This window comes from Pleurodeles waltl, chromosome 3_2 (assembly GCF_031143425.1).
Source record: "Pleurodeles waltl isolate 20211129_DDA chromosome 3_2, aPleWal1.hap1.20221129, whole genome shotgun sequence".
Lineage (NCBI taxonomy): Eukaryota > Metazoa > Chordata > Amphibia > Caudata > Salamandridae > Pleurodeles > Pleurodeles waltl.
The window spans coordinates 5,074,952-5,093,325 of record NC_090441.1 but is presented as its reverse complement, the minus strand read 5'-3'; the positions used below and the strand labels follow the sequence as shown (position 1 = coordinate 5,093,325).

Here is an 18,374-nt window from a genome sequence, read left to right as displayed (position 1 = left end):
TTGTTGTCATCTGCTAGCCTAAGCGAGTGGGTGATTTAATTTGATCTGTGGATGTACTATATGTTATGGATAGTCTCTGTGGTGTGCCCACCAAACCCATGTTAACTCTGGTGATGTTATCTGTGTTTTTTGAGTCCTGGTTGAACTTTCTCTGATCACAAGGACTAGCGCCCTTTTATGCACTCTATGTACAATAGCTGTGGTTGGTGTGTGAGGCTGAGTTGTTTCTGAATGGAAAGTTCTGCTTCTGACCAGCAAACTGTGTTTTCTTTCACTAGAAAGAATCAATACATGGCCGTATTTTTGACAGCTCTAGATAAATGCATTATTCATCTAGTATCTACCACGGTCATTACTATTTTCAACCTTCTCATTGTAATGTATGTTCGTTAAGCTTTTAATAGGCTTCGTGTTCTTACATATGACTGCTTTTACTGTTCATTGTGGCCATGTCCTTTCTCTCAAAATAATCTAAAATTCCTCAGTTGAGATAGGGCGATGTGGTTATGAAGCAGTGATATGGTCTGTCAGATTTAAACTTTACTAAGTTTAAGCATGTTAAACTATGGTTTGCTCTAGGATGTTGTGTAAGGCTTGAGTGTACTATTGTTTGGATGTGAAAAGAGGTGACACCTGGTGGTGTGACATTTAGTGGAACAGGATGTATGCTATGGCGGGGTGTGTTGTACAGCAATGTTGAATCATATGATGGGTTGTGCCCAGAGATAATGTATGGCATGATGAACCTGGTTATGGCTCAATATGGTGTGGTGTTCTACTGTTTTACTTGGCGTTTGGTGATGTGGTGTTGTGCCAAATAGTGCAGTGTGATGAGTGGAACAGAGACTGGTGATGTTTATGTCTGAAATGCAGCGTTCTTCTTAACTCAAACCTCTAATGTGACATTCTTAGGTTTGACTTTCAAGATCATTTAGGTTTTATTTTATGCATTTTTATAACTTTCTAATGTATTTATAAACATATATAGAACAGATTATGCTGTAGTCTACTCTTGCTTTGCCTTTTGTTACACTTTAGGTAATGAGTCCTTTACAAGGACTTTCAGGCTGCAAGACAGATTTGTGCATCAGCCACACTGGGTTACTGACATGTGGTCTATTTGGTTCTCCCACCTTGCCTGTGCCACAAGTTCCAGATTCAACAGAACACTACAACCCACAGGATGTCAACAAGACCCTCGTGCTTCCCCACCTAATACTGGTTCATGAATGTGTGACACCATACCTGTTGCACTGGTTTTCGAGGAATGCTGGCAGCACAAGCTAATATAAAGACACTGATCATTCTCTACCATCCATTGAGAGCACTCTGCTCTTATGGCAATATGTGCTAAATGAACTCAAAGGGTTATTATTCTTATCCGAGTTATACTCATTTGCTATAAGTGGACCATGTCTAAGCAAACAGCTCTACGAGATGGGCACAGCACCATCTGTTGTACCATTTCGAGCAAGGTCCCAAGACCAATTTCAGGTTTAAACAAACTTGGTTGAGTAAACAGTAACTTCTTCTGCTGGTTCATACGCCTGTTGTATGTTTTTTACCTAAACAGCACCGAGGTTGATTCAAGAGGAGCGAATTGCAACGTAATCAGTATATTAAACAACAAATATTATACTCTGCTTGAGGGGGAGAACAGTTTTATCGTCTGTGTACAATCCATGTCATGTGAAAATACATTTTCTGCACCTCAATTCAATGCACAAATAATGTAAACTAAAACATGTGTAAATTCAAAGTAAAGAAAAATAATGCAGTAGAAAAGGGCTAACTGATTGCAAGGAACCAGGTAAGGATGAAAGAAGGATAATAAAAATACATGCTGCAAGTAAATGTCATTTGGATGCATAACAGTTCGAGGTGGTGAAGTAATAGAAAAGTCTATTAAATGAGTGAGGCCACCAAACCCACTATGGCAGCCCATGCAGTTAGAAGGCCTACTGTAACGCCCCACAGTAAATGCCTCCAACTGAAGAATCCTATTAAAATCTATTTTGTTGGGCTCAGCAGTAAGGATGCCATTGGACAAATCCAATACAAAACTCTTAGTTTAAAAAAAAGCGAAAAACATAGCTCCTTTTGTAGTTTAGTATTTTTTATGGTGAATTTCTAGTGTTAGCGAAAATGGTCGCACCTGGCAAGATGACATCTCTTACTTACACTTAAGATAAACCTATAATATGTCGGATTGGATTGCAGCAGTTTTCAGGTAGTGTTTGACTGTAGCCTGGAGCAGCCTGGCTTAAGACCGCTGGCCTCTAATTCACACGTTTCTAGAAGATCTCTGAACTGGTTTAATCTTTACCACTAAAAAGCACTCTATATTTGAAGTGGAAAGTTCAATGACAGGTGGAAACCAACTTCTGAGTTGTTAGTGCTTAAACAGGCGAAGTTTAACTTGCGAGCAATCCGCTGTATTTGTCAGATTTCAAGCTATATAGGCAGCTTCATCAGAAGCTTGCACAACTGTTTCATCGTGATACTTGTGCCTGATCTGAGGCAGGGCCATGCGGTTTCACTGACCACGCGTTCAGGTCATCAAACTTGGTTCAGCATTCAAAACTAATGCAAAGCAATGGCCCCGCATCTTGAAATCGCCAACTCTAATCAGAGTGAGGAAGTGAAATGCAGGAACCTCCTGCTTCGGCAATAACAATATTTTGCAATTGCCATTTTTTTCTGAAGGCTGCCAAGAATGGATTTTTAAGCTCTACTGTATTTCATAAGCGATGAGCATAGCCTGAAGCAGTGTAGACTCCCCTACCTCAAAGAACAGGGACAACCTGAGAGCAGTAATACCAGCTTCCCTTACACACAGAGACAGGTACAGAATATAAAGTGTATACGTAAGGCATTGGGCATTCACACATTGGGTGCCTTGCACTTAACACACGTTTATTGTCATCCAACTCAATGGCACTCATCCTTACATCCTCGGAATGATGAAAGGCTCTATGGAGCCACAAGGATTCAAACACGTGACTATGAGGTCCACACAGATTCCTGCAGTGGGGGCATTAGTCCAACAAGACAAGAGGCCTGGTGCCAAAGGCAGCAGCTTTACAAGTTTCTCGTGCACAACAGGAGAAGCTCAGCAACATTCCCTTCCAGAGTGGTAAAGCATGAGTGGCAGCCTGGGTGCACGTTTCATGAGTACCACACAGTGGCAATTGTACAGGTTTCCTCATACAAAGAACTACCAGAGCACAAGCAGTGGCAGAATAATCTTAAAAGACAGAAGAGGTGAAGCGCGGGCAGTATTTGTGCAAGCTTCCCTTACCCACAAAACAGATGGGTAGTAGAAGTCAGTTCTTGATTCACACACTGAACGGGTAAAACACTGACAGGAGTGCACATTTCTGTACAGACACGAAGCAGGCACAGCGCATGAAGAAGCATGCTTGGAAGCCCCAAAGGTGGGACAGATCCAGCGTTAGCATCAGCAGAGTACCTTACCCTCAGTATACCACTATCAGTAGTAGGGCACGGAGCAGGGCCACTGAGGTCCCATGCCTCACAGTATTTGGAGTGTCTCTGCGCTGAACAAATAATAAGATACACACATATGCAATCTCTCGTTTGCTACTATCACACCACACACATGCGCAAGAAGTTACTGAGGCAAGAGGGGCACGCTTGAGGTAACCACAAGGAAGCCTAGAGTGTGCAGAGTGACAAAACGCAGCTACGGCTGCAATGCTAGAAGTACCCAAAGTAGACCGCGTACTAATAGAGCCCACCCCTACATGCGAGTCCACATCCACGGGCACAACAACATCCACGCTTTCTGTAATATCAGACGCATCATCGGCAAAGCCTGAACCGCAACTACATCCTGCGACAAACACACTCCAACCCTACGCAGCAGCTTGAGGCAGCTATTTTCAAATCCCATTGTAAAAATAAGTAATCCAAAAACAAACAAAATTAAAGTTTTACCTACACCACCAAATCAGGTTAAACGTGCTAAAATGTTTCCAAATGGACTAGGTATCATAATAAATCGTGCTTCTCAGATGTCTTGTCAATGACTCAAATAGGCGAGCATGGTCTTGCAGGGAGAAAGTGCAATTCAGTTGTCAATGGAGCATCGAAATACTGGCTGTTAACCTTTCAAATGAGGCACAAATTAAGACTAGTAATTTGTTTTCTTTTGATTACAAGTACTGATTTCTAATAGGTGGGTCCAAGATCTTTGAGCAACGGTGAAAAACATTGCCAAGGGTCTATCTGACGCAGATGCCTGTGCCACTCAAGTATTTTGACAGTTTCTGCTGTAGATCAGCATATCCCAGTCATTAGTATGTGGTGGCTATCCCCAAGCACCAGTCGCCCCAGCAACCAGAAGAGTACTGAACACCAGGACTATGAAAGGGAGAATTACTTCAGCTTCCATTGCAGGGAAGAAGAGCTAGTCATTACAAGCTGACTGAAGTACAGATTTGCATAAAACAGGATCAGTAGGCCATGTTTTAATTGATGGGCTCTCCAGCACGATGCACATAAATGCAGTTCAGTTTGAAGAGACAGGACAGGTGATGCTTACTGCAACTTCAAGCCCAGCATTCAGTGGTCCTAAGAGGCTGCTATCCCCAAACTGCCAAACTGAGTAATCACTCACACCACTGACCTACTTTTTCACGTATCCTGTACAACTGTGGTGGTAAATCACCAGGGCCTAATACCTCATTACGGTGTAACGAAAGAAACGTCATTTTTTTTTTACTTGAAAATACATTTTTGAAATATTAGTGGAAGTCAGAATGCTCACTTACCTGTTGATGTTAATAATCTGTCCATCATCAACATTTCTTTCCTTCATGGACTGATAGGCCTCCCGGGTGCATATACTTACAGCCAAAACATTGACCTGAACAAGAAAAAAGTCAAGACATGGTAAAAATGAAGCATGAGGAAACTAAGTATTTTGTGTTATGAGTATCAACTTTTAAAAAGATCATGAATTATATTTGTAGAACTTTATAGCTTGTTTAACAGCACAGTGAAACCCGGGCCGTGCATCATTTAATGCAATCTCTGACAGCATTTTATGGATTTTACAGCACTGACTGTCACCTTTCGGTTACCCTATGACCGCTGAAAATGTCTTTAAAAACAAAAAATCAGAGACTGAAGAAGGGACACGGGAGTAAAGACCAATAAGGGGGGGCATTTTCCATACTTTTCACTGGCAGCTCCCCCTCTGCACATAATTCGATTAAAAACAAGGTTGAATACCTTGCCTGTGGTTTGGCTAGGCTCTTGGGTTTAGCTTTAGAACATTCGACAGCCAAGTGCCCCGCATACCAGGGATCTTCCTCAATATTTAGGTTACTTGAATGGCTGTTGGTTAATCAGGTTGTAGTGCAGATGTAGTTGGCACCACATTTCTGCAGGTGGTTCTGGGCCTATGCCACTGTAAACTGTTATGGTATGGAACAGGGTTATTCCACTTATAAGACCTAAGAACAATAGCATTGGCCTATAAGAACAGCATTGGTTTGAACATGCAACAGCAATGGATGAGATGGAGAGGTACCCAGAGTTGGTTAAACATTGGTCCATTTAGGGTTCCTGCCACCAGCCGCTAAGTTCCCACTAAAATTTGTAGGGTGCCACGTCGACTAAAGTGACATTTTGAAGAGGTCATGGGCAAGCATCACAGAGAGAGGTCGGCTGGCAGGAGCTGGTGCACAACTGAAAGGCAACAGTGGATACATGCAGATTGCAGAAGACATAGTCCAAAACATCTTCTGCGTACAAAATAATTGTGTTTAATAAATGTGCTATTGTGCAGCTCCCATGCAGAAGGAGGGGACAAGAACATTCCATTCCAATTTGGCTGAAGCATGATGCACAGCAATATCAATGTAGTTGTAGAGCAATAAGTGCTTGGCGGAAATATGGTGAAGCCACCGACAGGTAGGCTCTGCTGCAAGTGATGAATTCTTGATAAGCGTATTCTCAATACATTCCAGGCCTTTCTGATAACTATATTAATCACTAAACAACCAATTAACACATTGTGCACTTACACATTTATATAATCTACATTTTAGAGCGCTGAAGATGCTTGCTTTAATTCCTGGAGTGGATTGGATGCGCCATATCACCCTGTCTTTCTTCACTGACGTTTTATCTCTCTTCCGCGATTGGTCTTGTGATAGTGAATCTTTGCATTGTCCCAGCCTATCCTCAAGTAGCGACTTGTTGGTGCTATACACAACATCAAAAATAAATAATCATACAAAAGTAGTTTGGAAAGAGTGGCAGTAAAGGTAGGGAAGAGTAGACAGAGGGGTAATGAGGGCAGAGTTATTTATTATTGTGTTTATTCAAAAATAAATAGCTAACTTTGCCCTGCTTTCATGACCCCTTTCTGCTCCTCCACCTTTACTACCATCCTTTCCAAAGCACTGTTTCCTTCCGCTCTCCCCATGTCGAAAGTGTACAAAAGTGGGTAGGAGACATTTTATAACAATATCAACCAAATAAACAAAAAATAAATACATAAAACACGAATTCTGTAAATTAAGGCACACATATTAAAAAAAGAAGAAGTAACAAATATTTCGCACCAAAACTAAAACAGAATTAAACCATTAGGTCTCCTTGTACATATAATGGCGCTCCCAAGCAAATTAATTCGTAAAAGTCCATGCAAATGAAATATAAATCCCTTCAAAGGCAAACAGACCACCACTAAAAATGAGGACCCCAGTGTGTGATGCCTGCCTGCCTAGAACACTGGTCAATATGTATAATAAATCTAGAACTTGTGTATGTGTGTAAAAAGCTTGGACAGGATGCAAACATACACATTATATTAAATACTAATGTACAAAAAATGGAGAGGGAACCAAAAGTGGTTAGAAAAATTGTAAGAGGTATGCATTTAAATAAGAGTTGTCAGAAAGCAAACCTATACTTATTAATGGCATGTTTGTCCTTACAAACAAAGTTCTTTAGTATGGAGTTGAATTATCCCAAAGAAAAAGTAATTACACTAGAATGGACTACACAGCCGGTATTAAATTAAAGTTGCATCTTTATGTTATCATATCAAAAGTCCTCATTTTTTCTCAAAGTAGGGATATACATGGGATCTTGGGGGGGCCATAGCTCAAAAACATCTAAAGCCTCCCACTCCACGACGACATAGTAGTGAAACTGTGGTCCTTTCAAGGAACAGGAGGCAAATGCCACTATCTGCTCACCGCTCTCACCCATTTTGGTGAGAGTGGGGCCCACACCAACACTCCTGGCATTAGTATTGACAAAACTGGGTTTGTTGGGATTATATTTGCCCAAGAATAGAGCATTGCTGATTGATGACTATCTGTTTTAAAGCATTCTGGCACTTGGTCTCCCATGAAAATGTGCATTCTTCTTCAAGAGGGAACACAAAGGTTTAATCCGACTGGAAACATTTTTTATAAATTTGGAAAGTAATTTTGTGAGACCTAAAAAGTACCCAAGTTCATCTTTGTTCGAGGGGACAAGAGCTATGATGATGGCTTCCACTAGATCAAATTTTGGTTTTATGCCATCGCATGTATTGGTGTGCTCAAGGTATTTTACAGATCCTACCCCTCTGCAACATTTCTCTCTCTTTACGGTGAACCCAGCTTGTCCTATTCTTTCCAGAATTGTTCTCAATCTACGGTTGTGGTCTTCCACACCCGTTCCAAATTTAAATAGGTCAGCCCTAAAGAGGACACTAGATAGCCCTTTTAAAAGGTCTTGCATGACACGTTGAAGGGCTGCAGCTGGTGAGGCCAAGCTAAACAGCATTCTGACATATTGGCATGCTCCTACGGGTGTGATAAATGATGTTAGGTGACGCAATGATAGGTGTAACTACATGATAATAGGCTGATGAACAGTCAAGTACACTGAACATGGATGCATATCTGATCAAAGGGAGAATCTCATGACTATGGGGAACAGGATGCCTGTCCACTTAAAAGTTGATATTGAAATCACATAGGTCAACATAATCTTAATTCTTTTTCCCCTACTTTGGTGGCGCTGACCACTGGTGTTAGCCATCCTGAATTTTCTACAGGGTTTGTGAAATTACCTGTCTAGTAATTTATCAATTTCTTACTTTAGGGGCATTTGCATGGGTTTGGGAATAGGCCATGATTTATCAATTACTGGTTTGGCATTATTTTTAAGTTTGATAAGTTCATACAAGTCATAGCCTTTCCGTAAAGACAAAGAACTCATGGCATACCTCTTTCACATAGTGGGGGACCAACTAGTAGAAATGGCTCCTTGCTATTACAGTTAAGTTTGATGCCTAATTATTTTTGGTGTCTCCATCCTGGTAAGCTGTAACCCTTTTTTGTAATATATGCCTTGCCTATGGTAGATCTACCTCTGAAATTGATCCACATTTTCACCATGCCTTCTACGCAGAGACTCCAACATATTTTTCTTACGAGAACAGTTGTTTAAATACATTGCTGTCTATAAGGTAAAAGGGGAACAAGCATCAGCAAATACCATTATAAGTATATCATCCCAAAAAATTTCACCTTTTGGAGATTTAAGGTAATTATTACATTCAGAGCACTGGAAGCATAATTTTCTGTCCTCTTCTTCTACCCAATGACCCGCATAGACACTCTTCAAAGAAATGTCATTGCATACCCTTGCATAATGTCCTTTTTACCCTTAGAGTTACGGCATGAGAGCCCTCCACCCCCCTGCTTGGCATTTAACATTATTGGCTAGATGTCCACTACTACCACAGCAAGAGCATTTCAGTTTGTCATTGACAGATGCAGACTCTTCTTCACTCCTAAGCATAGGGTCTTGGTTCTTTATAATAGATTCGATTTTCGTGACAACTTGGACTTCAGTCTGTAATTCAACAGTACTTTCCATTCTTTTATACAATCAGTTGTATGTTCAATATCCACTGCAAAATATATTGCTTCCTCCAAATCAGGGGTCTTGGCTAAGAGTCTTTCCTGATCCTAAGATTGTTATTACATGTCACCAACTGATCACGTATTCAAGACTCCATTAGAAGACCAAAACCATGTGTTGGGAGGGCCCCGCAAGGCCACAATGTATGCAGTCACTTTCTCATTCTTTGCTTGAATTCTTCCGAAGGATTTGTGCTTCTCTAATACAACATTTATCTTTTGCCCAAATTGCTTCAGTATTTTGTTAAACGTGAGTTGGTATACATCCAATTGTTCATCAGTACCATCTCCCCATCTTTAATGGTATCTGGTAAATTTTCATAACATTTTCCTTCCTTCTGTTCCAAGATTATGCAGAAGGCTGTGCTGTTGGCGCACAGGTGTGCATTTTTCTCATCCTAAGGCTATGATATATGACTCAAAGTTTTGTCCATGGCTTCCAAGGAAGAGAGGGTTTGCTGATGTCATTTAGAAAAGTGGAGGCCTTGACATACTAGCAGCTGCCATGATTACCATGGATGTAAAACTAACAGTACAGAAAAGTTTATAATGAGGGATTGTTAAAAGAGTGTCTGGCTTTATGAGGGAGTAGATACAAAGGTTTAACATGTACTGCAGGTTATGTTCAGAATGTCCGCAGTGTCTTAAATCTCAAGAGTGGCAGGAGAAGGTAATTATGGTACTATTTTAGCTTACTGCTACTTGAAATTCAAAGAATAGATCTGTAAGGTTATATGACCCAACGACGCATGCCTAAACAACGCGGTCGGAAAGCACAACTGCATCTTTACCACACATGCCTTTATCACACATGCCCTTGCAACGAATTTCAATGTAAAAGCATATGTGGTAAAAAAAAATATGCATGGTAAATTCCGCCCCGCCCTGCATCCTAACAGCAGACACCCCTGCCCTGATATGCACCCCAGCCCTGGCCTTAAAACTACCCCAACCCCTCAACCCTCCTGACCTTAAAACTACCCCAACCCCCACCCTGAACCCTAAACCGAATCCCCTCCCCTTTCCTGCCACCCCTGCCCTTAAAACTAATTAAAACTAGCACCCCGCCCTGAGGCCTAAATTCCCAAAGCTACCCCGACTGCCTCCAAGCCCTAAAATCACCCACATACCCCTGAAAACAACCTCACCTCCCCAAACTACCCTGACCCCCACCCTGAGCGCTAAATCAACACCCTGAAATCCACCCTGCCCCTAAATCCACAAATCTATCCCAACCCCTTAGCCCCGACCTTAAGTCTACCATGACCCCCCCTGAGCCCTAAATTCCCAAGCCCTAAATTCCCAAAACTACCCTGATCAGCCTGCCCTGAGCCATAAAAAAACCCACACCTCTAAAAACAACCTCCACTCCCCAAAACCCGACACCCTACCTTGAGACCTAAATCCACAAAGCTACCCCAACCCCTCCACCCCTGCACCTTAAATCTACCCCGATCCCCCTGCCCTGAGCCCTAAATTCCAAAAACTCCTCCCCCCTGCCGAGCCCTAAAACCCCCCCATGCATCCCTAAAAACCTCCCCAAACTACCCCGACCCCCGCCCTCAATTCTAAATAAAAAAAACTACCCCCTCCACTAAAAACAATCCCAGCCCCTTTACCTCTCCCGATTCTTCTTCCTGCCCCTTCCTGCTTGCCCCCCAATACGCACAGCTAGCCTACGTCCTGAACCACGCATATGCGTCCTGCCTTCACCACGCATATGCATGGGTAAGGCATTTGCGTTGTTCAGGCAAGCATTGTTCAGCTTAAGGACAAACGGCACACGTGGCTCAACCCACATAGTTTAGGCCGTGTCCCATCTTGAAAAATTGGAGATCACAGAAGGGTCTCCATTTAAGTCCGGCACTGCTTAAAAAATGATTAATATAGTGAATATACATGGACATTGGCAGTCCTGTTTCTTTGTTTGGCACAGGGGCATGTACAATGAAGGTGACTTACTGCCATGAAGAGAATGGAGTCGTCCCTTCCATGGAAAGCTTGATGGAGAAGAAATCTGCACTCTCGCTAGATGCGGAGAATAGAGTGCGCCTCCAACAGGCAGCGTGAAGGCAAAGCAGTTTCCACTCCTAATACGACACCCAGCAGCAAACCAAGGGCAAAACAAGTTTTCACTCCTTAGTCAATAACCAGCAGATAGCAAAGTCGTGGATTTAGGAGAACCGGGCTCTCCGATTCGAAGGAGCTTGACTGGCCTATCGACTTCTGTCCATCGCAAGAAACATGATGTTGTTGATCCTCAGTAGTGCTTAACAGAACAAACGGTGCGTTTTTCAGGGCAAGTGCAGAGGCCTATAGAGACCAGCTGGCAAGGAGATTTCTTGAAGGAGGAGGAAAAAACTTCCTGGGCACTCAGCAGGGGGTGACGTACACACCATCTCCACACAGAAATCATCAGCAGTGTTAAAATTTAAGATACAGAGTCTATGACTGGAGTAAAACTCTTTTAAAGACAGCACCATTCAAGTTAGAACCAGCGTCCAACATTCCAACGTGACAGCTGTGTGGAAGATGTTTTGGATGCTCCAAAGTAAGTACATTGCAGGGGAGGGGGGGGGGGGGGAAGAGGGTAAATACCAATGAAAACATATAGATGGAACAAGATTAAAATGGAGAACATGGCTATAACACGTCTCAAGTGTCATCTGCAAACAGGCACACCTTCCTGCCATGATGCCGTGCTGTATATAAGGAAATCATAAGAATGATCCTTGTAGTATTGATTCTTGGCCTAGTTGCTAATGCTTCTGGCTTCAATTTTCGGTAAGCTAAAGACAAGAGGTGAAATAAGTAGTCAAGCAATGCAAGTGCATAAATTCAAGAGACATCACCATTCGTTCTTGCAAAATAGTCTTGTGAGGCTAGCAAACGATTTTGGGAGTTGAAATTTGAGCTAGCTTTAGCACACCATTTGCATTATACCTGCATGGACTTTCAGATCGTATGAATTGAATACATGATTAGTCTCATCATTTCAAAACTCTACATGTTCCGATAATTATCTGTGTCCACAGTGGAACCGCCCTTTAGAGTTTCCTTGTTTCATTTCAGCAACCTTCAGATTGGTATGTTTTCTTTTTTTATTTAAAAAAAAGTTAGGTTTTGATTAAAAGGCTTACTTCAAAGATATAAACAAAATCACAACGTATGGACAAAACAGCATTGTCATAGGAAATAATGCAAGGGAGATTTAAATCATTGGAGCCCATTATCTCTAGGGAAACTTCAAGAATACAGAAGCCGACCTTCTCACATCTTAAGGAAATCCATTCTGAGCAGTCACACAGTGATCTGAGCTTCCCTGTCAGACATACAATATTGGGGTTCAAAAGACTGGCCCTGTGTTGTTAAGACTAATGGGTTTCTTGTACAGTTTCCACAATGCATGTTTAGTAATGTTGTAGTAGACCATGTCACAAAGTTAACTACTCTGCCTGACGAAGATTTTCACACTCAACAAATAGCAACACATGTATGTTAAACCGGCACAGCCAGTGTCAGGAAATTTACATAGGTCAGCATCGTATAGTCAATATATCCCAGACAACAACTAGCAGGCACTTCGAGATAGGAACACCTCTTAGTTTGGTTCGTATATCTACAAAACGTCACTAGTACTTCCACCCCAAATAGTTAACATTAGCAGAGGCCTAGCCAGACCCTTTACAATTGTCAGACTGTGTCTTGTTTAATAATACACTTTATACATGGACCTTACACATGGGATTTCAGGAAGCTGTTTTGAAATTGGTCTTTTGGTGTCTCCATCCTGCGACAAGTTAGCCAGAATTGCTGCAAGTGTAGTATTTTTGGTGATAAGTCCGATTATACTAGCCTTCTGTAGGGTTGATACAACCTTACACAATTTGCCTACAGACATGATATATTACATTTAAATGGATGTTTCAAGGACTGGTGGAACATCATGCGATTTCATGGTTTTTCTAATCTCATAATACTGTAGTAACTCATCTACTGAGTTGCATGCCCTCTTGGGAATACTGCCCTTGTCAGAAGGACTCCATTCAGCAGTTTCCCTTTCCACAATTCACCCTCGAACGCCAGCCAAACACATTGTAACTGGCTGCCGAATGTGAAAGCTATTCCAAGTTTAATTTGTAACCCAAAGTCTGGTGCAAGCAACCTCTTATTAGTAGTCTATTGCCATGACACTTAATCTTGTTATGCTCCTCTCCTTTGAGTAAACTCTTTTAGCCAGAACATTATTTTTGTAGCTTACCTAGTTTGTAATGCGGGTAACACACCTAACCCTTATTCAGACGTTGCTTAGCTCCCAGCTCAAACTTCTTTTTGGATAGTACAGCAGTAATTAGTGAAAATCAAGTGAAACACATACATTGCATTTTTTTTTAATACATGACTAATGCATGGACGTCACTATGAGGTCACCAGGAGTCAACAGCGACCTATGGTTTGTCCCTTGAGACCATGCCACTGCTTTTGCAACCCCTGGCCAGTGCCAAAAACACTGGGGCAACTTGCCCATATAGGTTTCGGGCTTCATCCGCTTTCTTTTTTGGCACAATTTTAGGGGCGAGCGCAAAGCGCTCCGCCCCCTGTAGTAATCTCTCTTTGGGCTTCCAATCGCGCCCATGTCACGTCGGTCACTTTCATTGGTTTGTGGGCTTGCCTTTTAAAATCCGCTTGCTTTCACTTGTGAAAGGCATGCATATGTCATGCCTTTTCTGGTGTTTAGCCCACCTACACAGCACCGGTGAACTTCTAAAAACATACGAGGCTTGATGTTTTCAGCATAGTTTCTGGACTACTTTATCTGTTTATTTTCCACACAGCGTGATCGCGCTGGGGTTTACATAGCACGATGGCGCTCGGTTTTTCAGTTTTCAATTTCAGCACGATCGCAATACATTTTACATAGTGTGATTTCGCTGTGTTTTTTTTCCTTTTAATTTGTGTGGCAAGAAAAGTCCAGTTAGGAGTTTACAACGTTAACTCGAGCAAATGCCTTTAAATGTCTGTTGTGTGCATGCAGATGAGTGTTTTTGCATGAGAGAGAGTGTGGGTATGTGTCAGCGTGTATGAAGCCAAAGGGAATGATAGTGACAGACAGTGAGAACGATTGAGATTAAGGAGAAGATTTATCAAAACGTTACACACATGCAAAGTCATGCAAACTGGCACAAAGTCTTGATAAACTATTTACTTTCCAATACGAAACATTTTATACTTAAAAGTAGCCTTAAAGTAACGAAAATAAGGCTTTGTGTTGCTCTGAGCCACTTTGCAACACAGGGGCATGCCATGGGGGTTATATGGATGTTCTCACGCTAGAACACAAAAGTTTTGACACAAATCCTGTTGTGGGTCGCCTCTTGCACCTAGTTTGGGCACCTTTATTTTAGCATTAGACTTGTAGCCTCCGTTTTTACACTTAGACGCATTTTATTCATTTCATCCTTTTTTCCTTTAACAGAGCCAACTTTTAGCTTGTTGGCGATATATTTTAATCACTGCTTCTTTCCAAGAAGACATAGTTGTTCGCAGTGCACATATTATCAGCCCTTTGTACACAATGCATACAAATCACACTTCTACTCCAACGCTGAAATGTGTTTGGACCAACAGAAAAAATACTGACTACAGTTCAGATGGCGGTTATCGAGGCGAGACCATTAGCCCAGGGAAAACGCATCATTGTTGTTACCTCAATACCAGCCCTTGAGGTTGGTACCAAAGCCAGCATCACAAAAGCTAAAACATTACATCCACATTGGATACAGTAGGCTATCTCCTTGCCTTGACTGCCACTGCTGTTGATTATGTTTTTGATCCAAAACTTCAGACTCAAGAATTTCTCCAATATGAACTTGAGTTCCCCATACCCACTAATAGCATGCCTCTTGATCAGTACAGAATCATCATTTACACTGATGATTCAACTCAGCCGGCCTTAAGCACTAAACACGAATACTCAATGGCTTGCGCAGCAGTTTGTGGAGTTATGAGGGATGGAGACGTCTACCCTCTACAAACCTACAAGCAGTCCCTAGGGGATTGTACAGCGCAACTTGCTGAGCTTAAATCATTGCTTTTGTGCTGGAACTTTAATGAAAACGTGCATTACTTGGGCCCTAATGGGCTCAGAGATTCCAAAAGAAATACCATAAAACACACATTTTTGTGTGGGAAGGTGGCAGGTTTTAAGGACAAACTGCCACAAGCTCATGTACTACATACACTGGGCCACTTATGCGTTGAAACACACATTGTAGGAAACTCATTGTCTGATGAATCTGCCAAATCTGCAGTTGCTACGGCTTCTGTTGCTGTGATAAGTCATTCTCATACAAGGGTGGATGATGACATATTGGCTGCTGTGAATGCTTCGGCTGATGGCAAGCCTTTACCAAAAGTATACCCTATGAAATATTCCTACTACTTAAGTGCCCAAAACATTCCCTTGGTTACAATACCAGGGGTGAGTGATAGTGTGATACCTAACCAAGAACATAGGCTAGAACTGATCAAAGCAGCTCATGAGGGTGCTGTTTTTGCCCATGCTGGTGGCTGGCGGCTAGTATCTCTCTACTACAAAAACACTATTGGTTGAACGGTCTATACAACCAGGCCAAGCAGTATGCCCTTAGTGCAGAGGTCTTCAATCTGGGGGTCGGGACCCCCCAGGGGGGCCGTGAAGACCTGGAAAGGGGGTCGCACATTCCCCCAGCTGATCCTTAAAATGCCTCAGCTGAACTTTAATTTGAGTCTCCTGTGCTGTGAAAGCCGCACAGACAGCTAAGGAGACTTTCAGCCCAGGGCTTCTGCTACCTGAATGAAAAGCAAATGTGCTCTACAAGCTGATCTGCAAATGTAAAGGGTGCATGGAAGCAGCTTTAAATGATCAAAGCTTTGTGAGGACAAACATTTTTTTTTTTGAGGGGTAGTGCTAAGAGTTAACAACTGAGCTGTGAAGTGCATGCTTTTAATTGTAATTGTATTTACACAGCGCTCACTTCACCTGGAGGTGTTGAAGGGACAGCTATTTAAAAGAAAAGGTATTGCATATGCTCTGATATTACTTAAATCCACATTTTGGAAGCACAGTTTTATAATAAACCTTTTTGTAGTGGCCTATATTATACTGTGTGCAATGCAAGTATAAAATAATGCCTTTTTATATATTCACAGTGCTTTCTGTCACAGGCTGTGACCTCATGGCACTAAAAATACACAAGTCACTATTCTCAACTGTACTAACAAAGATTTAGTTCTGTTGCTCTCCGGTTAAACACAGACCTCTGCAGTGCATTAAGTAATAGAGGTTTCATAATGCACTACAGTGCATTTCCCAATGAGTAACAACTTTATTTTATTTATTTTTCATTTCAGCTGGCTATTATTTTATATGTAGCTACCTGGCGGTGAAAGACTTAAAAAAAAAATGTAGAGAATATTTTGGGTTTATTTATGAGAGGCTTGCGCTGCTGGAGCATCACTTTTTTTTGATGCTCCAGCATCACAAGCCTCTCAATCGTACCTATGAGCTGACTCAAAGCCACCCTGAGTGGATTGAATGGCCTTGTAGATATGGAGTAAGGCAAGTCAGTGCAAGTCGCTGCATTGCCTTACTTTGCGTCAAGGAGGCGTTCCACGGGTGTAGTGGTGGGTGTTCCTATGCAACACAGATGGATTTTGACACTGCCCCAGATTTACAAAATCACGTAAACTGGAGCAGTACCAAAACCTTACGTCTCCCCAGAGCTCGCATAATGAGGAGAAATGTTCTAATTTCTCCTTGTTTTTTTCTGTTTCCATGTGTGCTGCTACCTGCCACACATGTAGAAAGAGGTACAATGCCTTTCTGGATTGTTTTTGTGCAGGAAGGTGCCCCTTCCTGCACAAATACAATCCTGCCTATGTTGGCACTAGGCAGCAATTGTGCACCAGCACAGGGGGAAAGGACAGAAATGTACTGTATTTCATAAAGACGGTCCATTCCTACCCTTTTGTATTGGAGTGTGGCAGTGTAGCAAGAAGACTTGCAGCTCTGCCCCATGTCAATTCCTAATAAATGAGGACCTTTGTTTTTAGCCACATCCTTGACCACGCCCCCACACTCACTGATCTTTGATTTGCTAAACACTGTTTAATATTATTTCCTCACAGTAAAAATGGGGATGTTTATTATTGTTGATGATGAGGAGTACCAGATTCTAGACATTTTTATCAGGAGGGGGTCCTTACACCTACATTTTTTTAAGAGGGGGTCCCGGCATCAAAAAGTTTGAAGACCTCTGCCTTAGTGTGACATTTGCCATAAAATTGAAGTTTCCACCATCAAACGACCACCAAAGACACCCCTCCGAATAGCAAATAAGCCTTTGTGTACCTGAACCACTGTGGTCCCTTAAATTCAGATGGTGCATACAAATACATTCTACTTGCAGTAGACTCTTGCTCCAGATTCCTATGTGTGTGACCATAATGATCGCCTGACACTCAAACTGTTATTAAAGATTTGCAAGTCTTTGTCAGGACATAAGAAGTTGCAGCATTCCACTCAGACCAAGTCCCTGCTTTTGCCTCTAGGGCAAACAGGGATGCCATGGGAACAATGGGTGTTACTGTGCATTATTCTTCACCCTACTATGCTGAGGGAAATTCAGTAACGGAAAGAAAAAAATGAGACTTAAAGCAATACTTAACAGTTAGGGTACTAGGCTCAGGTCATAATTGGATCCATCACTTGTATGGAGTCCAAACAGCCTTAAACAATCCGCCTAGAAGGTCCTTGGGAGGCCGTACTCCTTATGAGAAGTCCTGTTAAGCATCCCTATGTACGTCCAAGATCTTGACAGTCCTGGCTCGGTGAAGGTTGAAACACGTTTTGATATAAATGAACCTGTCACTGTCTTGCAGGAATTCCAAATGTTCTGTGATGAACACTCATCAGCACATGCCGCCACTCTGGGAATGAGGGATTCACCAACTTCCACAGGTTAAGTTCCCAAAGTTGGGGATCTAGTCGGGTAAAAGATACCTGTGAAAAAGGAATTTGGCCCACCATACCGGGCAATGACGCCAGTTCCTGGAATACAAGGTACAAGAACTGTTATTCTTGTACCTTGTTCCAAAGGCAACCGCTTTGTCTCCATTGATCACGTGAGCTATCTTACTCAGTAGAATGCGAGGATTTCTGGGTAGTTCCCTTGCCCCTCTCACTACCATACAGGAGATACCACTTGAAGCATTAAACAATGCTGAAATTATTTCACCGAGGTTGGGGAGGGTAGAGAATAAAGTTTTGTTGATTCCACTTACCGCTACATCGACAAGAAATGTCTGAAATCGTAATCTGCAATTTGCAAAAGCAACACGAACATATGGGATTGTCTACGATGAACCCCCTTT

The 18,374-nt window shown here is 42.1% G+C and overlaps 1 protein-coding gene across 2 annotated transcripts in view; it reads right to left on the bottom strand.

Moving 5' to 3' along the window:
- The window catches only part of DHRS11 (dehydrogenase/reductase 11), a 352,716-nt gene that overhangs the window by 140,188 nt on the left and 194,154 nt on the right, over positions 1 to 18,374 (bottom strand). For both annotated transcript variants that reach the window (XM_069226558.1, XM_069226557.1), the window contains exon 3: positions 4,797 to 4,891. In XM_069226558.1, coding sequence (XP_069082659.1) covers positions 4,797 to 4,891 — 95 coding nt within the window. The remainder of the gene's footprint in view (positions 1 to 4,796; positions 4,892 to 18,374) is intronic.